At 36.5% G+C, this 23,227-nt stretch overlaps 2 protein-coding genes and 1 non-coding gene across 3 annotated transcripts; 2 read left to right on the forward strand and 1 right to left on the reverse strand.

Moving 5' to 3' along the window:
* Positions 1 to 2,953: 2,953 nt before the first annotated feature.
* TRNAR-UCU lies at positions 2,954 to 3,026 on the forward strand. The gene has a single exon. It is a non-coding gene; the product is annotated as a tRNA-Arg (tRNA).
* Positions 3,027 to 14,404: 11,378 nt separating this feature from the next.
* Positions 14,405 to 16,115, forward strand: LOC112175401. Its single transcript, XM_024313076.2, has 2 exons — positions 14,405 to 15,238; positions 15,332 to 16,115. Exons 1-2 carry the CDS (start codon positions 14,882 to 14,884, stop codon positions 15,941 to 15,943), a joined length of 969 nt encoding a protein of 322 aa, XP_024168844.1. The 5' UTR covers positions 14,405 to 14,881; the 3' UTR covers positions 15,944 to 16,115.
* A 2,377-nt stretch (positions 16,116 to 18,492) lies between these two features.
* Positions 18,493 to 23,224, reverse strand: LOC112176912 (serine hydroxymethyltransferase 7). Its single transcript, XM_024315046.2, has 4 exons — positions 21,963 to 23,224; positions 20,124 to 20,529; positions 19,292 to 19,393; positions 18,493 to 18,959 (listed from the first exon to the last, which is right to left on the reverse strand). Exons 1-4 carry the CDS (start codon positions 22,935 to 22,937, stop codon positions 18,733 to 18,735), a joined length of 1,710 nt encoding a protein of 569 aa, XP_024170814.1. The 5' UTR covers positions 22,938 to 23,224; the 3' UTR covers positions 18,493 to 18,732.
* Between the last annotated feature and the right edge of the window lie 3 nt (positions 23,225 to 23,227).

The following is a 23,227-nucleotide window of genomic DNA, read 5'->3' on the forward strand; positions in this document are numbered from 1 at the left end:
AACTTGAACATAATGAGTAGACTCTTACATACTAGAACTGCTTTTTCTCAGAATGGACTTCTCAGGTTAACTTGACATGTACGCCTTACTTTTTTTTAATTTTTTTATTTTATAAATTAAATAGAGAATTAGTCGATATTAGTTCCTCTGCGACAGCCAATTTGGGGTGACTGACACCCACCTGCAATCTCGAAAGAAAGGGGGCCATTGCAACCGGGAACCCACTGCCCATCCCTCTATTTTATTTTATTAATAAAAGAAAAAAAATCTCAAGACGAGAAAGGGGGACAAGAACCAAAACCTCTCTGAGAACAAAATGAAATAAAGTACTCAAGGGGAGCACTGAGCTAAACTAGTTACAGACTGATGAATACAGCAACCATGCAGCAAAAACCACGGTTGCATGAAATCTGTTAAGCACATAAGAAGTCAGCTAATACAGAAATTCGGTAAACCTTGCAGATTGTGAACAAAGGCAGCTGAAGCACAAGGAGGGCAAGAGTCCCACCAATAATGCGCTCATGATCCACCCCATAATTAGCTAAGCAGTCAGCCACTTGATTCCCTTCTCGATAAATATGTGAAAAACGAATCTGCATAGAGAGAGAATGGCACAACAATTGACCCAATCAACACTTAGAGGCCAAGGGATTGAGCAATTTCTATTGGCAAGAAAGTGAATTGCTACCGCTGAATCACACTCAATCCAGAGAGAAGTCCATCTTTTTCCTGATGCTATTAAAACAGCATGAATAATGGCTTGAAGCTCTACTTCTAGGGCAGTAGCAATACCCATGGAACCAGCAAAACAACCCATACAATTGCCCAAGTGATCACGAAAAATACCTCCAAAGCCCGCGAGGCCTGGTGCCCAACGAGCAGCACCATCTGTATTAACTAGGGATGCCAAGTACCAACCGATATTTTAGGTTTGGTAAACCGACTTTTTAGTAACCGAGACCGATAAAACCGAAATAAAAAATTATCGAAAAAGTTGGTTTGATTTTGGTAAATACCGAATCTACCAATTATCTAAATATTAGCTTTATATACTATGGTTTTCAATACATATACATGTATATTAAGAAATAAACATAAAAAATTTCATAATAGTATGAACATTACTTAATATACTACATAATTAATAGTACATGTATTTTGAGTAACCTAGTCCAAGATGGTTAAATAACCTAGTTTTATTGAAAATAGATAAAATTTGATGTCATATATACAAAAGAAAGCTATGATTAGTAGATGAATACGAAGTTTACGGTTATAAAATTGAAAAACCTAATTTTGGTTATTCTAATTTATATTACAAAGAATTAGTTGTTCTAAAGTTGGTAATACCAAAAACCGAAATACCGATTTGGTAGATATGATTAAAAACTGAAAATTTTGGTTGGTAATTGGTAGCTCAATTTTGAAACCAAAAGCTTTGGTTTTGAAGTTGGTATTTTGGTAATACCTATAACCAATTCGAATTGACCGACTGACAGCCCTAGTATTAACCTTTAACTGAAAAGCACAAGGAGCATGCCAATTTACCTCACGAATTTGATGTGTTCTTGAGGCTCTACCGCTGATTCCAAGAGCACTACAAATACAAAGCTCATCTACTGAGTTACGCATAATTCCAAAACCCCAAGAATCAACCTCTCGAATTTGCTGCTTGATAGAGTGAATCAAGTAATTAGCATTTAAGCGACACTCATCAAAACAAATAGAATTTCTAGCGTCCCAAAGAGAGTAAAAGCCAGCTCCCATCATTGCCCACCAAAGCAATTGCAATTGAGTACCAAAACCATGTTGCAGTGGGTAAGAGAAGAAAGTGTATATATCCAGGAAATGAGTATTAACTGTAAACCAAGATAAAATTGCGTACCAGATCTGCAAAGAGAAAGAGGCAAAGAGCACTAAAAAAAAAGATGGTGGGCCGTCTCCGCAGATGCATGACAGAGAGAGCACATAGAAGCAAAAGAAATGTTGTTGCCCGGCCTTGCTTCTCTGATGGAGTAGCTTGCCCGGCCTGTTCAGTTTTTCCCTTGTTTCCACCGCATAAATTTTCATGCCCTCGTTGTTTTATATCAGTCCAATGATTAGTACTTCCTTTACCAAATGGAATGTCTACATGAAGAACAGTTTCGACTCTGAATGTTTTCTAACCAACTTTCTTGTGGTTGATTTTTGATGCTGTAGACCATGGTGAGCCATGAACAGATGACCTTGACCTGTATGGATAATGGGAACTTCAAGGTTCTTCTTTTCACCAACAATTTTCAAGCCAAAATGAATGACTTGTGCAGCATCAGCATGATATGCTCATAGACATTTCCAGTTTGAGTGATACTATCACGAGATTTCGTACTTTTGCTATCAACTCTCAGGTGATAGCTGTTCAAATGTAGAAAAAATGTGCAGTTTAAGTTTCACAGTAAAACTTGTAAGAGCTTTGACATGAGATGTATATGCCTTCTAGATTTTGAACAAATTCCCTTTGCATAGATTCGATCGTTCATGGATATAGGCATATAGCAGAGTAACAGCAAGATATGAGCTTCTAATGTTGATATGTAGTTATGTACTATAGTTATGACTATTCAAAATACTGAACAAAGACTGAGAAGTTGTTACTCACAAACTTGAGCAGCATTAACCAACAACTCTATTAAAGTTGAACTTGACACATAAGTAATAAGTCACGGCTGAGTTCTACTGTTGTCCAGTACAGAGTCTGTACTCACCGGAAACGCTGATATCAATCATGCTTCAAATGTTTCACAGAAAGTCAAAAACCACATTGTTTTGCCTTCTTACCCTCAGGCTTTTAGCTATCAGTCATGCATTTTAAGATAATTACTTAACTAAGTGACTCGAAAATGGTCATAATGTTAAGTGAAATCTTTTCTTTCTAGAAATATTATTAGTATATTATGATAATTATTAGCAAGTAGCACCCGTGGCCTAATGGATAAGGCGTCTGACTTCTAATCAGGCGATTGTGGGTTCGAGTCCCACCGGGTGTGCACTTTTTGTATAATTATGGGTTTATTAATATCCATATATTTTTTTGTCATAAAAAAAAAAAAAAATCCATTGAAATACAACTGTTTGATGTGACCCCCTTTTATGACTGATAGATGCACTTTTTGGCAAGTAGATGAGGATATGGAGAGTACGTATATAGCACTACCATTATTGTTGTAAGCTTAAACATAAAGATTCGCAGATTCCATCCAAACCCAGAAACAAGGAAACCTCTGAAGCTTTCTTTTCTTTCCTTTATTTATTTGTTCCTTTTTTGCGGCTCTAGGTCTAATATTTAAGGGCGGCGACTGCCTGCCTTACAGAGAGCCGCCAAGCCGCAAGCAATGATTTTTACAAGCTCAAAAACTAGATTCACTCCATTACTACTTTCACTGCCATAATTTAAGGCTGTTTAAGCCTACTGCATTGAATCAAAATTAAACAAGTTAAAAGGTTCCCTAGATGCTTTCGAGCCTCCATTCCCGATTCAGGGAGGAATAGGAGGCTTATGAGTCTCAAAAAAGTGGATGGTTAGTGACCAAGTTAGGTAAAAAGAAGTGAGTTACTTCTAATGTCGTGGTGATATATAATTTGTTTTTACAAATGACATCGTTATAGTTTGTGTAGTGGTAGAAGTTACTTTAGCTTAAATCCTTAATTCCGATCTATATATAACTTCATAATTTCGCCTCTTTAATCACTTTAATCAAGAGTGAGTGAATTTTCCATGCACTCATCGGAAAATTTAATGGATAGTGAGTGCATTGAACAAATTTAGGGGTGGATATTGGATTATCTTATGCTTTGGGAATCTTATTGAAAAATTAGAGTAGGTAGTGTAGGCATGCGCTGCTTTGGTATCTATACATGATCACTACTCTTTTTCAGATCAAATTCCGGCTGAAATTTGAACCTTATTTATTTGTACTATAGTGCTCAATTCTCACCCAAAACCATAGATCTTGGACCAGATCGAGTTTAATTGTAGGTACCTCCAATAAATAGCCCACAAAAGCTTTAAACTAGAACCTTGTCTATGGCAGCCTTAGCACAAAAGCTAGCTACACCAAACTATAGTGTACGTACTACTCGATCTCTCCTTGTGTAATCGATTACCAGCTAGTTTGCCAGTCTTGCTGATAATGATTTTCATAGAGAAATATATTCTTTTCATAAAAGCAAATTCATTTTCACAGTTAGTTTGACTAAGAAGGAAACATCTATGGGTGCCGTTGTTGTCCACATGGCCCTAAGGGGGAACTAGCATCTAATGCTTAGAAGGTGGTTGCTTAACATGCATGGCGTGATCACATTGTAAAAGGTACATGCTAAACTAGTTAGTTTTCAAAACTATTTGGTTCTTATCTCTAATATCGTCTCGAAGATTAGTTAGTTTTGTATTAGGAAGCTAATTTGTTTACTCTAGAGTATCAGCACTCGATATAATACATAGCCAATAATATTTATTCACTACCATATTTGCAGTAGTGTTTATCGCATTTCTGAAAAATAATCGACTCATTACTCATAACATCATGTTAGTTTTAGAGTAACTGTATGCAAAAAATATTTTGTGTGGCCTTGTACCATATAATTCAACTTTCAATCGAGTCCTTTCATTCTTTGGGTCTACATACAAAAATAGTTCTCACAAAACGAGCTAAATTATAATTTTTTTTTTTTTGATCGTCATCTAATTACCACTATTATTCTTATTTCTTTGAGTTTTATTTGCAAGACTATATATGTTTACCAGCTAGTTTGCCTAATCAAACAATTTATTTCTATTAGTTTTGTAAGAATGATTTGTATAGATAAATTAAAAGATAAATAGTTTTGATCATATTAAATTACACTGTATAGTGACAAAAAATGAGTGAATTCAGCAAAGAGTCTCGTTACGGATATACACCTACATTAGATTATTATGTAAATGATCTTACTTCAGTAAGAGATATGATCAATAATGTATTGGATAGGGAAAAAAAAAAAAACAGAGATATTTTTGGGTCCATTGTCGAGAGATGTCACTCCTCCCATGATCTCTAGCCTTGGTGTCAATAAAGCTAAATTTCACTACCACCATGATCAACATCCCAAATGCAAACTGTTATGGAGTTATTGCAAGAGTATATGAGTTGTCTACGGCTCACCCTTGGCCAGAATCAACGAGCATGTCAGCTGTCACAGTTCATCTATAATAGATGTGCTAGCTAGGCATGAGGCATCTTCTCCATCCACAACCCTAACGTTATGTACACCATTGAGGTTGTTGCAACCATTAATGTGTCAACATGTGGCATGCTCCCACCACATTGTGATGCATATCATTTACCACCTTATACAATTAGAAACCATGGAATTTGCATATTCTAAAATCAAAATCATTATGTATGATTCACGAAAAAGGAACCCCCTAGGGGGATCTCTTTTTAGATCATCTGTGGCTAATCCTATCTAGTTATAACAAAAAAAGGCCTAGGGCTATAATAAGCACTACACAAAATGCTTATTTTGATGGTTTCATCTTGGTTGTAAAATCATATAGTTTTAGAAAAAGCTCCCTCTTTTAGGGTGGAGGAAAGAACTAAAAGGCATCTATAGTGGCAAGGAATCCTGAAGTGGGTTTTGCCTAGTTGAGCCAAAAAGCAAAGAGATATATAACTTAGTCACGTAGACACACAAAAAGGGTCAATTGGTTCAGATTGGGTATAGTGACTATAGTCTGTGTTTCTACTAATCTAGAGTAAGAAGAAGGTTTTGGTAGCATTATGAAATTTATACTTGGCTCCTTTTCTTCATCTTTCATCATTTTGATGAATCCTGCTATATACTTTTGTTTCTATAAAAAGGAGATCCTAGTTAGTTGACTCTTCTAATCTCTCTTTCATTTGCATAGGTCTGCACTCAAGCACATAGAGATGAAATGTGTAAAGGGTATATATAAGTGAATGCGTAGGTGGACTAACGTGTAAAGATCTCGCCCATACTTTGATCAGTTTGATGCACGAAAGTGCAAATAGCATGACTAAACATCTAAAGAAGTTTCGTGCAAATAACATACATGACTATACATGTAAAAAAGCATGAATATAGCTTTTGGTTTGATAGTTTGTATTTTCACTCTCAGTACGTCATCAGTCATCTAACACCCTTAATCTAATATTTTCTTATGTAAGTCTAAATTAACAAGAGAATAGATAGAGCTACCTTGTTATTGTATTCTCTTACTGGGCTTATTTCATTATACCGCCTTGGCTTTTATACCTTAAATTAGTTGTGCCCTTGCACTTCTAATTTCTTCACATGGAACCCTATGTTCTCCAATTTAATCAATTTCATCCAATCATTAATTTTTCCTTCCAGTATTTTGCATATTGAAAACGTGTCTCTAATGGGCTTCTTTGTAGGATGAAGATTAATTAATGTAGCATGCAAAATTAAATTGCAAATAATGAAAATTTCAAAATTTATTACACAATATTTGGCAAAAAAAAAAACTAAGAATTGAACTAGACTGATTGAAATTTTATGTACAGGGGTACCCGTGATAAAATTAGAAATACAGGGGCACGAGTGATTTAGGGTGTAAAGATCAATGAGCTAAAATGAACTTTTCTTTTATTTATTTTTCAACAAAAAAAAAAACTTGTTATTGTTTGATATAGATGTTAAATAGTACTTCCCTCAATTTAAGCATTGGCTTGGATTCTCCAAAGAAAAAAAAAAACTTAGGATTCCATCCAGATGATTGAGAATTCTCTATATCGTTACATGTCAGTCAATTTTTAAAGCAAGATTTGGTGCTTGATATTAGTATATGGACAAATATATTGTAGCTACTACAATATCCTGGAGAATAGTAATACATTGTATGGGGTACAAGTATGCTTTGATCAATAATAACAATGATGAGGGATCCCATTAACTTAGCTTAACGAATAGATTATAATAACAAGGATTCCTCTAAATCATGTGTGATTATATTGATCATTGTCAACTGACTTAACCATCTTTGCCAATTCAACTCATACATATACTAACAATAACAATAATTAATAATCAAAGCCCTAAACAAATTGTATGATGTTGTCTGAGTTTTATACTAGCATACTACGTTATAAAATAACAAAGTTGTACAAAGATAGAATAAGATAATTGAACTAAGTGCATAAACTTTTTTTTTTTTTTTGAGAGAAATAGTCAACTAATATTGAAGTTCAGCAAAATTACACATAATGACTCCTCAGTAGAGCTGTCAGATACAATCATTACCAAAGTAATTCGACCTTTTTAGGCTAAGAAACTTAACACATATCCAAAAACACCCTGCACTATCTAAGAGAATATCAAAAGCAAAGATACTACAAGGGTAACTGGCGACTTTTCTCAAACCTTATTGGCTCCTGATGCCATCGTCGGAATGGTGGCACCATCCACTGTTTCTCCTACCTTGGGCCCTATGGCCTCCTCATGCATTGTCTTTGAGGAAGATGAACTCACCGCCACCTCCATCTCCTTTGGTTCCCCAGTCTTCTTAGGAAACCTCTTCTTTTTAGGCTTTGGCATCCCTAGCCCAGGCTTTGCTACATTTCTGCTGCCTTTGGGCCGACCCCGCTTATTTGGGAATAAATAGATCACCCCATTAGTATTTGGAAGATCAAAGCTCGGTTCAAAGGTCAATGGGCCTTAAACAACTCCCTTCCCCAACTTAGCCTTCTTACCCACCTTGGCCAACTCAGACTAGGCTTCACGGTGACTCCCCGATAGTTTGGGAGGTGAGACCAGTGAGGCCGATACCAGCACTGGTGGGGGTTCCACTGTTCCCCTGGAAGCAACGATAGAGTTCCAACTTGGGATGGCTTCCAAATCAACAACCCTGAACAGGTGACTCAGCGCGGGCCACCCACCTCGGAACTGCTCTGCCCTTTCATCTTGTCTCTACTACGGTTCGAATCCTTTGCTGCAGCCATCTCCAAAACCGGTTTCTCCTTGTCCCAAGACGCCATCAACCCATTGCCATGCAAAATAGAGGACGACGCCCCCAAGCATGGTCCCACCACCGCCAGAACCACCTCTGGAGTTTGCTTTCCTCTCTGGATCATCAGAAACTTATCACAGCCCTCCGCTTCATGAGAAAAACAAACCCGCAATCCCTGCATAAATGATGTAGGACGAAAATGGACCTGGTTTAGCCGGAAAACTAGAAAAATAAAGAAGCGGCGTGTAATCAAGAAAAGTGATTGAAAAATAGGTAATTCACGCATAATGAGGTTACTAGCCGCTGCAATATCCAAGAAAATTTAGTTTTAGACTTTTCAGGTTTCTCGTGCTAAAAGTCAGGTTCTGGATTGTGAATCTTAGAGTAAATTTTGGCCAGAATGTCTGTTTGAGACGTATGATACCTTTCTGGTATGGGAGCGACGAGATCTTCAAGACTCACTTTAGTGAGCCCTTACAGATTTAGGCAAAAAAATATCGTTTTAATTATCCGATTCGGGATTTAATATTTTTAGGCTAGTTTTACATTTGTTTTAGAATTCTTTTATTTTAGGTTTTTAGTTTCCTTTTAAATTTGGATTCTTTAAGATTTATTGTTAGATTATAATTTTAGGTCTTGGATGCCTATATAAGCATCATCATGTTTTGTATTAAAATCAGTTTATCATATCAATTTTTAGAGATTTTTCTCTATTTCTCTGGTGGACTCTAGAACTATGTTTTTTAGGATTTATTGCTTGTAAACTCAGGTTACTTCCGACTGCGTCAAGACTTCTCATAACAGATCTGCACCTCCGCCGAGATCCTGGCCTTGAAAGTGAATCCCCGTGTGGTCCACATAAACTTATTTGTTCTCTATTCTAAATGAGATATATAATATTTTTCCCGAATCTAAGACTGTTTGAATTTTGATGCTAAAGTTTATGAGGTTTGGCCTAGAATAAAAGAAAATTATGCTTTTATAGAAGCTCAAAGAATATGATTATTATATATTCTGCTGTTTAGTTATTTCACTGCCACGTTTCCTGGAATGTATAGGCAGCCAATATTTTAAACTAGCTTTAGTTTTTCTTTTGCCCTATCTTACCAAATAGGGGAGTGATTTGCTCATGTTTGTGATAAGTGGAGCATCTTTCCTACTGAAAGACTATAATGCCATTTTCAACTTTATTCTTAAACATAATTCTGCACTTAAAGAAGAAACCTGATATAGGGTTCCATACCGTCGACGTCTAAGAACAGCGCCATAGTCTTGAGCCTGCAGTGGCGGAGAAAGCTCGTTGCTCAGTAAATTGCGGGGCTGTTCGTTTGAACTAACACATTGCGTTCCATCATGCCTTTCGTTAATTTACGATAGTATTGAAGAACAAGGGGTCTTGATGCTGTAGATATTCTTCAAGTTTGATAACAATATTTTGCGGTTGTTTTACGTTACTGGAGGTTAAAAGTGAGAAATAATGATTATAGGATATGAGTATGACATTGAAGGAAGATTCAAAGCTTGCTAGCTGCCTCAAATAATCAATAGGAGGATGAATGTCTAAATCGATAGTTCTAAATATTGATATATGGTGGGTTCCAATTCCATGTAACAAGAGGAGCACAGGATGTGTACTTGGAAATCCCCACGTATGCTACCCACAAATCATTCGCACACTTTTGTAGACTAGTCTTGTCCTGATTAATTAAACCTCCCCGACATATCATAAAATTTTGAACAAACATTTACACTCCTCATTCCTCAATCCTCATCTGGTCGATGATTCGAACAGGAAAAATGGATGGTATGGAAGAGAGTAGGGTTTAAGTAGTAAACTTGGTTATGGTGTTGTAGTGTTTAGGGTTGGAGTTGGTGCTACACAAGTAACTTGGAATGGAGATTTGTTTGGAATTAAGGAATAGATAGCTTTTCCGCGTAGCTAAGAGTTTTCGACACCAATTAATTTCATTGGGAGATATAATGGCCGGACATATCATCTTTCATATAGTCCAAAAATCTATAGCTAAATCAACGCTTTTGTAACACTAAATTCTAGAGAACTCTTTTTAAAAAGGGTTAAGATATGACAAAGGAGAATTTCTCAAGTGCCTTCAAGTTAGTATAGCTCTAATATTAATCGAATAAAGAGATGTGAATTGGAATAAACACATTTGCAAACCGGAGCACTATATACGTAAATGCATAAGAAGTTTTGTATTTTGATCAATTCATTATTATTATACCTATTCAAAAAATAAATTGGTACAAAACCTCAATGAGCAACAAATTGGTACAATTTTGGAATGAAATTTTTCTAAAAGAAATTATTATTATAATATAAAATGTTTTAACTAGTACTAGTGTTCTTGCAGTTAATAGCTATTTGACGTGAAATTTTTGCTCAATTATCGTTTGATTTAGATTTAAGTGCGGAAAGGAATAATTTTTAATTAAACACTATTGTTTAACTAGCTAGTGTATCATTCAACTCATATACCATTACATGTACAAATATGAAATGTAAGAACTTGTTAAGATAAAGTAAAGGATTAGACAAGAGTAATTCTCACAGATATATCAGATCAAACGCACACCCTTTTTTGAAAAATAAATGTGCTGCGCGCTGTCTCAGAAATACTTTCACATGCCTCCTTGTTTACTAGCTACTAAAGCAAAAAAGGATGATAGAAACAAAAATGGAGATACAAACTTACCTTTTAAACAAATAAAGGACTCCAAATGAAAAGGATACCCATGCCACTAGAAAGAATATCGATTCTTTGAAACTAATAAAATCTTCAATAGTGGATCACTATCAAATGGAAAATAAACTAAATGCTTAAAACGATAATTCAAATATCGAAAACACTAAATAATTTCTCTATGGCAACATTTCCTCTATAACTTGTTGGTATGTATAGATAATGTTTTCAGGAATGATGACTTTCACATGTTATCATATTGAAATGCCAAAACCATCCACACATCCTACCTATACCTACCAAAACATATGGAATCAAATTAACAGTTTATCAACATATTCTCCTCAATTACATTCCTTCTTCCAAAGTTTACTATCGTTTTTTTTCTTTTTGGGTGTGTTTTTATTGTTGGAGGGAGGGGGTGGGTGCATCCTTTACATTTGAACTAAACAATCATTCAATTCATTCTTTGGTCTCATTTTCCTGGTTGAGTCTTTGGACCAATCCAGTTGTATCCATCTAAGCTCATTAAGAAGAAAATGAAACATTCTTCTTATATAAAGACTTTATCATGATGGGGATGAAAGAGATGTTGCTGGCCAAATCTGGCCATCAATTGCTTTTACTTTCTTTTTCTCACCTCATATTGATAAGTGAGGCTTTTTAATTTTACCATAAGATAATTTTACCATTACTAATCAAGCAAACCGAACCCCACACGTACCACAAAGCCAGATCCTAAATCCACATGCAGCTACCTCATTTTCACTTGGCAATATTTTGATTCTCACAAGTCCTTTTTGTTTGCTTAGCAAAAATAGGTAACTTCTTACATCTGGAGCTTTCTTTTGGTTCAGCATTCCGACCCTAAAAGAATTCTGTCCTGTTGGATTCAAAATATGTATGATTCTCTTTTGAAACTTGTTCAAAGAATCAAACAAAAGGTTCAGTACTCCCAGTGAAATAAAAACAAAACAAAATACTGATTTTTAAAGTAAAGGGTTTCTCCTCCTTTATGCATTCTGCCATTAACAACTGGTTCACTTGCCAATGCAGGTCTATAATGGTGAGTCTGGCCAGGTACAGCAATCTATATGGGATGAGATTCCGGTAGGTGAAGCAATTCAAATTATTATAACAATTTGACCCAGATCAGAAAATTAAAGATCTACTTTCATGGTACTGTAAAGCTAGCTATCATAATGAAAAATTCCCAGAAAAAGCAAAGAGATCAAAATCAAAAACTGCTACAACCAGTCTGGGTTTCTCATTTCTGCTGTGCAAATATTTAATGCACGAGATCCTATATGTACTATGAATCCATCATAATAAAACTGGCTAGTTCATATTCGGTTTCCCATTTATTACAAATTAAATGGAAACCCTAGAGAGACTTGTGGTTAAAGAGAGACTTGTTGTTTTTGTTTTTTGGTTTTTGGTCGAGTAAGAGTCTTTTTAGTTTTTTTATTTTCAGTTGTACCTTTCTAGCTAGAGGAAAAGACCCCCCCAAAATTAAAGGGCAACGATTAAGACAGTAGAGGACGGGCAACTTCTACTTTTGGTGACTTACCAAAATAAAATTTACAGCTAATTTGTGACACTTATTAAGAAAAAAGAAAACTAGTAAATTGGTGAAGGGTTTGGTACATGGAAAAGGAATCATTACATATTTGCGTTCGAACTACAAATGTTTGATCTACCAACTTCTAATTTGGTGAAAACTTCTAGTTTTCATGCCACCTAATTTTTTCATTAACATGAGTACATCAAAAGTCTTCTTAGATTTAATCATTTTATACACCAAATTCCGTAGATAACTTACCTTTTAAAGTAGATCAAATTAATTACTAAACGACTATACTACATTAGTTGGTATGAATAAATTAAGACATTATTAATTGTAGTGTTTATGACATTACTCTAAGAAACATAATTTGTGGTAGAGCTCCTATCAAAATTTTGGGGGACTAATGAACATCTCTTTCCCTTTTCAAAAAAAAAAAAAAACAATGAACATCTCTTTCCAAAGTTCAAACTAAAACATATACTTTTGGAGGTGTTGTCAAAATCAAAATGACTCAATGAGACATGCAATGCATGTAAACCAGGGGCGAAGACCACTTCATATGTAGCTTTGTTCCTTATCTTAATACTAAGTGGGCGTTAAATAACACTACTTTTTTGTTCATAGTCTACAAACGTTTGAGAGCTTTATTTCTCATTTTTCATAAATGGTATGTGGAATGAAATAATAATACGTGAAAAAAGAAATGAATGTTCAAACGAGAGGTGATGTTTAGGTTTGTTGATCGAGAAAAATATAAGAGGGTAAATTAAGTAATGTAGATTATATATTCTTGTTGTGGATATAAAAGGAGAAGAATAGATGGGTAGTAATTTGGGGAGATGTGGCAAATACTCTAAACCAAGTATCTGGGGACACACAACCATATATGATGATCAATACAATACCCATAAATACTGGTCCTAAGCTTCTTCTTATTCACTTTCCAATGAAATCTCAAAAGACCAACATCCTCTTAAGGTGTCCTATTTTCCAAAACCCACGAGCACCCGACTAAAATAAAATTCCAAGTAAAATGTCGCATACCCCAACATAAATTAGATTTCCTGGTCCCCCTCCCCCTCCTCACATCAAGAAATAATAAATATTTGGATAAAATAAAAGATAGAGACTATTATTAATTATTAAGCATAATGCTTGATAAAGAAACCATACACCCTCGTTACTTTAAACATGTTTAGAGCCGTAGATTAATGCCTGAAAACCCCTCAATCATTCATAACCAACAACATTCAGTGGACTGCAGCAAATTTTGGGACCCCTGCATTTGATCATTCACATTAAGATTTACTTTCTCCGCCGTTAGATGGGTCCGAAGGTGTACCGAACGGACGGCCGTGATTAAACTATGGTGTATTTGCATTGATATTCAATTCAAGTTGAGGGGGCTAAGGGCCATGATTAATGAAGAAGCATCATCCATTTTGTCCCCAATTAGTTTAATTAAGCTAATATTAAAAGGGGGAGAAAATGTGTCCTAAAAAGACTGATTTTATGCATGGTAGAAAGGTTTTACAAATTACAAGATCTCTCTTCTCTCATATACAAGGAACCTCATCATTCCAAGTCTTTCTCCCCTTTTGAAAAAATCAACAAAACAAGAAATATCTAGGAACTACAAACCCACAAATCTCAATAGAGAATAGAGGGGATGTAAGGAGCAAAGTCAGTAGCTCGAGGAAGAAAAAGAGGAAAGAAGAAGCCAAAGAGAGCACTCAAACCAAAAGGTGGACACACAAACAGACACTCATACCTTCAAAAAAAACTATTATTGAAACAAATTACAAGTAAAATTGACCAGTAATTATGTAATTACACAAGTAGATTACTAAGCTAAAAACCCAGAAACCCAGTCAATCTAGTCAAACAGTTTACAGCCCAATAACCTCAAATCTAAAGAGATACACAATTACAACTAAACTAATAACATACCCACTTGCCAACTCTCTCTCTCTCTCTCTAAAAATCTTCTCTCTCTATCCCCACCCTCTATGCCTCTCAATGTGTATAAAATAGATAATGGGCAATTGGCATGCCTTATTTTAAGTGGGAGAAAAGTAAGAAATTGGAAGGGAGCTGGAGGTCATGAAAATTTCATGCCTTCTTCTCTCTTGCTGTATAAGTATCACACTTCTCTGCTAATCAGCTAGTCCCTCTCTTCTCGCTCTCTCTCTCAAATCTCAAACAGAAGCACATACTCATAGTGATTGACAGTGTTTCCTTTTTTGGGTCTTCAGGCTTCTTTGTGTAATTTTCCAATTCTATAAATCTCCCTCTTTTTTTTATCTTTTTTTTTTTTTAATCTTCCATCCCATTAAACAATGAAAATGGCATATTACCATTCATCCTTTCCCCTCTGTAGGAAACACCCATCATTGCTCCCAACAATCGTTTTCAACCTTAGAAACCTGAGCTTCTAAGATATTCCCTCCTTCCCATTCTTCCATTCCTTCCATTCTTTCTTTCTTTCTTCTTCTTCCTTCTCCTCTCTCAAGTCTCACCATTTAAATATCACCCTCTTCTTCCTTTTTTATCCCACTCTCACTTTCTCCCCCACCCACCAAAAACACCATCGCAACAAAAAAAATGGATCCTTCTTCCACCAACTCTGTCAATGGCTTCTATTCCTTTCTGACTCGCGGGATCGACGATCTCGAAAGGGTCTATCTCTCCAACAACTTCATGTCAATCCAATTCCTCCAAAGGGCTCTCTCGCTTCTTCGATCCTTCCACTCCCAGCTGACTCTGCTTGTCCAAAAGCTTCATTTACCTGTCGGGGACAAGTGGCTTGATGAGTACATGGACGAAAGCTCCAAGCTTTGGGAAGCCTCTCATGTCCTCAAGTCCGCAATCTCTTCCATGGAGAACTACTACACCTCCGGTTGCAACATCACCTCCACGCTCGACTCTCACCGCAATCTAACCCCGCAGCTCTCCCGCCAGGTTTGTTATCAACTCTATCCCAATCCAAACACAACATATATTGCTTGATCATCTTCCTCATGTATTTTAATTCAATAAACATCATCAAAACAGGTTGTGCGCGCCATCTCGGGCTGTCGGCGCGAGGCTTTCGGATTGGAAGAAGAAAACAGAGCGATGATGGAGACCCGAATCGAGCCTCTGTCGCTCCGTTTCGACGAGAGAGTCTCCATCGAATCGAAGCTCAACGGGTTCAATGGTTTCCGGGGAGTGCTGTACGCAATGAGAAACGTGAGCACTCTGCTGCTGATGATCTTGCTGTACGGACTGGTGTTCTGCTGGCCGGAATCGAGCTTCTGCAGAGGAGGGTACGAGGGGTGTTTGATCTTCGGATCACCGTTCATGATATCGACGGCGAGATTGCAGCAGAGGGTGGCGGCGGAGATCGGGCAGAACAGCGAGAGGCCGGGGATACTGATGGACGAGTTCCGGCGGTCGAAGATGGCGATGGAGGAGCTGAGAGGGGAGATGGAGAGGAAGGGGACGGCGGCGATGATCATGGATTGGGAGAGTGAAAGTGGGATTAGGGAGAGAGTGGACAAGTTGAGAGGGTGTTTTGGGGTGCTGAGATCTGGTGCCGAGAATATCAGTAGCCAACTTGATGATTTCTTGGATGAAATTGTGGAAGGGAGGAAGAAGCTTTTGGACTTTTGCAGTCATAGGTAGAAGTGAAGTGAAGTGAAGTGAAGTGAGAGGTTAGAAACTTTGTCAAGAAATGAAGAAGAAAAAAATTACAGGGTAGAGTGAGAGAGGTAATTTAGTAGTTGGGTTTTGTTGTACCTTTTTAACCCTTTTTACCTTCTGTTTGTATTGAAATGTTCTTTCTCTATTTTTTTTTCACTCTTCTTCTTGTGGTTTGCCTCTTCTTCTTTGTCCTAAAAGTTACTAGTTACTCCTTTTTAAAAATAGGTACTAGTTACTATTCACTATATTTAAAAGTGCGACACAATTTACTATTTCTTTTATAATTAGTCATATTGTCGGAATAGAATTTGAACTCGGAAGTTCTCTCGTCATGAGATAAAACGTCACTAAAGTTACAAATTACGTAGTCAAATCAAAGTAAAAAAAAAAAATTATATATGTAATTTTGAGTGAGAGAAAATCTAATATAAAAGAACACGTTGTCAATTAGTAAAATATAAAAGAGATAATAATACGTCACTAAAGTTCCAAATTCTGCAGTCAACTAAAGTTACAAATTTTGCTGTCAAAACAAAGTAAAAAAGATATGTAATTTTGCGTAAGAGAAAATATAAAGTAAAAAAGTACGTTGTCAATTAGTAAAATATAAACCCCATGTTTTTTCAACTTAAACAAACATCTTCAGGAATTGGCTCGTTTTCCAAGACTCAAAAAGAAAATTCTTTACATCTATGTAAAAGAAAATTCTGTCGTGAGATATAACACTTTCTAAAAAAAATTAAAGTTATAAAATTTGTGGTTAGAATTAAATTAAAAAGAAATACAATTTTGGTGAGAGAAGATTGAATGTAAAAACAATTTTGTGCAAAGAGCAAATCTAAAAACACCATCTAGGATGACTAAAAAATACAAAAAGAAGAAGAAAAAGTTAAAAAGTAAAAAAGAGTTTGGGTGAACAAAGAGAGCCAAAGAGAATTTTGGAATGGAAGGTTCTTGTTACTATATTAGGCTAGAGGGCACAATCAAAATTCCCATTTAAAAATGTAAAAACAAATCCCATATATTTTTTTATTTAGAATTAATGGATATGATATGATTCTTTAAGATATTATTTTTGTTTTGAAAAGATTTCCCTCTTGTTGAGTTGGGTTGGGTTGGGTTATTGTTTCGTTCAATAGAGAGGGGTATAGAGTGTGTAGAGTAGTAGTGGTATTTAGTTGTTATAGTAAATGAGTAATGATTCTTGTTGTGAAAGAATGATGAAAAAGGGTGGCTTAGGACTGTAGTATGTAGGGAAGGGGGTGTGTGAGATTCCTGGGTTGCTTTTTCATTTTCAAAAAGCACCTTCTTTTGATCTTAAGAAGCTTTTGTCTGATTCGGTTCTCTTCGAAAGCAATGGCCTTGATCATGAAACCTCTTCTCACCCCAACACAACTTCATCACATCTCTCTTCTTCACCCTGCTAAATAATAAAGGAGAGTTCACAATATCACATTTTGCCCGCTCTCAAAGAAAGATTACTCCTACAAAAAGTTAGTCAAATCTAAAATTGCCTATCTACCTGACTATCATTATCTTTATTCCGACAATCCGACACAATTCAGATCGGTAGACGATTTTTTGACCCATTATGATCTTTTGTCAGTAGATTATGACATTTATTTCACGTTTTGTTCAACGGAATGCGTTTAACAATACAAATCCAATTAGACGATTTTCTTCAGAATATGATCTTTTGTAAATAGAGAATAATTTAAAGAAAGAATTGAGTAATGAACAGTTTCGATTATTGAATTACACAATAAAGTGACATGCAAACTAGCTTGAAAGACTTTTTATACTAAAAAATTGTTTTTCCTTCTCTCTAGCACACACAAAGATCATTTTTTTTCCTCCCCCTTCTTTGGGTTTTCGATTTGGGTTTTGTGGAAAATATAATAATAAAATAGGAGAGAGCACAAAATTTAGGGTCACTTTCTTTCTTCTCAACCGTATCTCATGCTTTTTGTCCCTTGCCGGAAATTCATGCCTTGCCTCCCTTGAAGGGATCCATAGCAGCGTCCAACATAAGTGAAATTAATAAAATAAAGGCGAAAGCGAAAAACTAAAAGACAACAAACACTGATATGATATGATGAATAAACAAATATGCCATTGGGGAAAAAACAAAGAGCCAAAGGCACAGGCAAAGGCAAAGCTATGCCAGAGCCGAAAACAACTTCTTTTTCAGAGTTTCCCCCTCTGTTCTTTCTGACCCAAGAAAACATTATCATCCTTAAAGCAGCAGCAAACCGCGGCTCATAATAATCACACCGCCAAACACCAAACAAAAAAAATGAAGGCTGTGTATGAAATTATTACTATGATTCTTCCAAAAAGAGAAGCAGGTACAATAAAGAAACAAAATTTGCCAGAATTTGGAGGAGCATCTGACATAAAAGAGTAAATGCACTTATACTTTGTTACAGGAAGAAACTGCTGTTGTGCAATAACTACAAAGTTCAGCAATGCCAACCAGATAAAAAAAGGACCCAAGTAGAATTTGACAACCAAACTGACACACGGACAAATCCCATAATGACTGCTTTATATAAATCCAGATATCCCAATAAATAAAATAGAGAGATTTTTGCTTTCTATAATTTATACAGAAAAAACATCGAGAAATAGTTGAGGAGGATCTGGCAAAGACTACTACCCTGTGGAAATTGGTAACAGATTCAGTATTCCTCTGTAATTTACAAGGGATCAGTTCAACGACAGAACAAATGAAACCAAAAAATGTGTGATGCGTTAGAGATGTGACATGTTCAACAAGTATCATATCCTGGCATTTCAAATTGGGAAGCAAATGTTTCAACACGATTTCGAAGTTCAACAATATCTTTATTGTTCTGGAGACCTTTGAGAGATTCTTTCTGATATTTTCCATGTTCTCTCTTAACAGCAACAGTAATCTGGGCAGCCCTAAGAAGAAAGTCGGCAATTGTCTCGAAATCAGACTCAACACAACCTCGTGAAGTCATAGCAGGGGTACCTGCAAAAACAAACAAGGAAACTTAATATTAATACAAAATAAGATGACCAAACAGCTACAAAACTGGTGTTGAGAAAGCAGTTGAAATAGGAATAAGTCCAAATATCAAAAATAAACAAATGACTTTAGTAAGGCATGCCGGTTGAGTGATTTATATAAACATCCAGCAATACATGTGAAGAAATACAATGAAAAACAGAATGCAATTTGGGTAAAATGACATGTATACAAGAAAACTGGGAGATCGTAAATATCCCATATGATGGAATTCAAGCGGCCAGAATGACCAAGTCTAAAGCCTTAAGACTAATAAAGACAAAATTACTACTCACCAATTCTAACTCCCCCAGGAGAAAAGGCTCCGTTATCACCAAATATGGCACTTTTATTGAGAGTAATATGGCAGATCTCGCAAACTTTTTCGTAGTTCTTCCCTATATTTTAAAAAGATGATAAGAATTAGACAGTGAACTGCAAAATTACACATTATAAGAAAAGTAAGGTAACTGAGTGATATAAGATGAAGGGACAGTGAAAAATGGAGCACTTGGATGCTTGCAAATCTATGCAGATACCTATAGAAAATGGAACAGAGAAATACGTGCTCATATGACAGTGTTTAACAGACATAATCATTCAACAGATGAGACCATCAACTATCATCCACAGTTGAGTTAATCAATTAGTTATAGATTTGCTCCTCTTAAAGCTATGAGTTCTGATAACTAAAATTGAACTCCAAATGGCGGGAAAAAAACCGTACATCCTCACAACTCTTCAAATTTTGAAACAGTATTGTCAAGGATCCTAAGAACAATGGCTTAAAGCAGTACTTGATTATATGTAACTTTCACTATTTTGAAACAGCCTTAACTCTACTAGATGCCAGAGTTGTGTTTCCTGTACAGCTGTGTAGACCTTTGGTCGAACATTACTAATAACCAAAAGTTCAATGCTAGGCAACTTTTTGTTGAACTTAAAGCTAATCAGCTTTCATTAAGAAGCAATCGAGTATTGAAATATAGATTCGGAGGTAAATTTGAATGTTGACCTACTCATAGATTCTTGATGTGGGACAAAAATCATTATGAAACTCAACAGCTATGCAGATAAATAATTTTTAAACCCCACTCCTGTGAAAAATGGGCTGGTTATCATTAATACCTGTTATACCAAGAGCTGTAAGATCCCAAAGCAACAAGTGATTATCGGTACCCCCAGTAACCAATCTGCATTTTCTTCTTAACAAAGCATTTGCCAAGGACTGTGCATTTTTCTTGACCTGGTTCATGTATTCTTTATATTCTGGAGTAGCCACTTGTTTTAAGGCTATGGCAAGAGCAGCAATATGGTTGTTGTGAGGACCACCCTGTAGCGATGGGAAAACAGCGAAATTTATCTTTTCTTCAAAATCATACAGGTTATTTCCATCCCCATTTGATTGATGCATGCCTTGCTTCCTTCTTTTTGGACCTTTCCGGTAAAATATAATACCTCCCCTAGGACCCCGGAGGCTTTTGTGTGTTGTTGACGTAACAATATCACAATAATCAAAAGGACTAACACACTCCTGTAGTAGACAATAGCAAATAAGTCAGAAACATTCCTACATATACATTTTTTTTTTTTCCAATTAATATTAATCCAGTGTCTTATACATACACATAATATTCCTGAGAGGATTTCCTGCTCCCTATCAATTCACATAATATGAATAAGCATTTTAACTTCTTTTGGACATGGGCACACACACTGAAAGCATACTCTTATGCAAGATCACTTTCAGGAACTAAAGATAATTTCTTTATTGAAACTCCTAAAGAGTCGAGCAACACTATAGCACTTAGTTTTTGAGTTTATGGAACTAATTAAATATTGATTTCGTAGTGTAGAAGCACTTTTTGGGAAATGGGTTGCTAGTTTTTACTATGAATGATAAATAATTTACCAATTGTCGAAAAGCTCATATGAAAACTAGCCAAATGTACAAAATCACATGAAGTTTTTAAACAGCCAAATTTCCTTATTCCATGGTTATTTAGCAATAAACAGACAATCCCATACAAGAAGGCAAAAGTAAAAGATTATACATTCTAACACAGCACTGTGAATGTATGTTTGCAGGTATGTATACATACACACACACACACACAATCAATTCCAAAAACAGCCATAAGTTTGTTATCATCTCTCAATAGAGATTCAAATCTTTACAAAGTATTACCATAACATTAGAACAAATTGCATACAACTAGGCGGCACAAAGCATACAAAAATGAGAAATTAGAGTCAAGAAGCACAGAATCCACGACATGGCATTTTTAACTGAACAAGCATCTATTCAAAGAATGGAAACACTCTCATAGTGCACCTTACTTGGATTACACTTCCACTGAAACAAAAATTTAACACCCACCAAAAAACAACCTAAAGAACACTTGAGAACCATAAAGCCAATCCTAAGACCAATTTGCATAATCTTCTCACATATTGTATGCTTCACTTAATGCACTTTCTAGTTATTATAACATACTTAAGGATCACTTATGCTCAATCAGTGATAAATGGATTTATAAGTTTCAGTTATATATTACTATAAGATGATAAATGATATTATATGTTTCACTTAATGCACTTTCTAGTATCATTTATCAAGACTCAACAAACAGCTCAAAGGAAAACTTGCTGAAACTAGCACAGTTCAACTGGCAACCTTTTTAGCAGGAAAAGAGGTCAGAATATGGTATCTGATGGGATCAATCAATTTCTTGTCTTTTCATCTCTTTCAATAAGAATGTAAAATCACTTAATGACTCTGAGCATTAAACAATATAAGGTCTGATATATAGCCGAATAAGTGAGAGGACTATTAGAACTAAACTGCCCACCTCTCCTCTAAAGTTACAAATATGGCATCACACAATAATAACAAAATCGCACATACATAACCATAGATTGCAAATTCATCAAATAAAACTAGAGTTAGGATAACAACTTCCATACCTTGGCTGCTATAAGGCCGCTGATATGAGCCATGTCACACATCAGCACAGCTCCGCATTTATCAGCAATATACCTAAACCTGGCATAATCCCACTCCCGGGGATACGAACTCCCGCCGCAAATAAGTATCTTGGGGCGATAATCAAGCGCCTTCTCCTCAAGCTTATCATAATCAATGAGCCCCGTGCGGGGGTTCACCTTATAAGGAAGACTGTCAAAGAAAATCGATGCGGCAGACACCTTCTTCCCACTAGGAGTATAATAACCATGACTCATGTGTCCTCCGGACGGAGAATCCAAACCCATAATCCGTTCATTTGGGAGCAAAAGACCAGTGTATACAGCGAAATTAGCCGAAGTACAAGAGTAAGGCTGAACATTGACCCCCCATTTCTCAGGATCGAGACTAAAAGCAGCCAATGCCCTCTCACAGCAGAGCAATTCAATCTGATCAATATGCTGATTACCAGTATAGTACCTCCCTCCGGGGAACCCCTCCGAATACTTATTCGTCAAGTGGCTGCCCAGAGCTTCCATCACAGCCCTGCACACGAAATTCTCCGAAGCAATCAATTCGATACCTTTGAACTGCCTACGCCTCTCCTTCTCCATCATTTCATGAATCTCCGGGTCCGCCACCGCAAGCGGCTGGTTCCCCCAAGCCCTCACCGCGGCCCGCCGCGCCTCCAGCCCCTCCGATTCAACCGCCGCGCACTTGGCAGGAGGCTGATTGAAGGGTGACGACAAGTCCCTCGGCCTTTTGGGGCAAATTGAGTGCCCTAAGAGATTGAATCTCTCACTCTCATCTTCTTCTTCCTCCTCCTCCTCCTCCTCGCGCTCGTCTCCATTCTCAGCCCTAATATTCTCCTCCTTCAGCAGCTGTAGCGGCACGGATTGATTACAATTCGTCGGAATTGAACTCTGATGCGAGTTCAGCCCTAGAAACAGACCCGGCTGAGCCCCGGAGAAATCCATAACCACAGACAATTCCCCCAAAAATCTTACAAAAATATCAAAACCCGAAATCGAAAAAACTGATCAACACCTTAGGCCCGAAAGCAACAACAGTAGCAGCGGAAACAGTTTCTCAAACAGCTACACCGGAACCAACGAAGCGATGATGATCGTCCAGAATTGTTGGTTTCCATGCACACAGAGCTTGAAAGCTGAGAGCGGATTTGGAGGTGAGAGAATCAAAGAGGTTTGGGGAAGAAGAAGAAGGAAGGCAAATGTGAATTTATATATATGAAAAGGGGATTAGGTTT

Source organism: Rosa chinensis, chromosome 7, assembly GCF_002994745.2.
Source record: "Rosa chinensis cultivar Old Blush chromosome 7, RchiOBHm-V2, whole genome shotgun sequence".
NCBI classification, from domain to species: Eukaryota; Viridiplantae; Streptophyta; class Magnoliopsida; order Rosales; family Rosaceae; genus Rosa; species Rosa chinensis.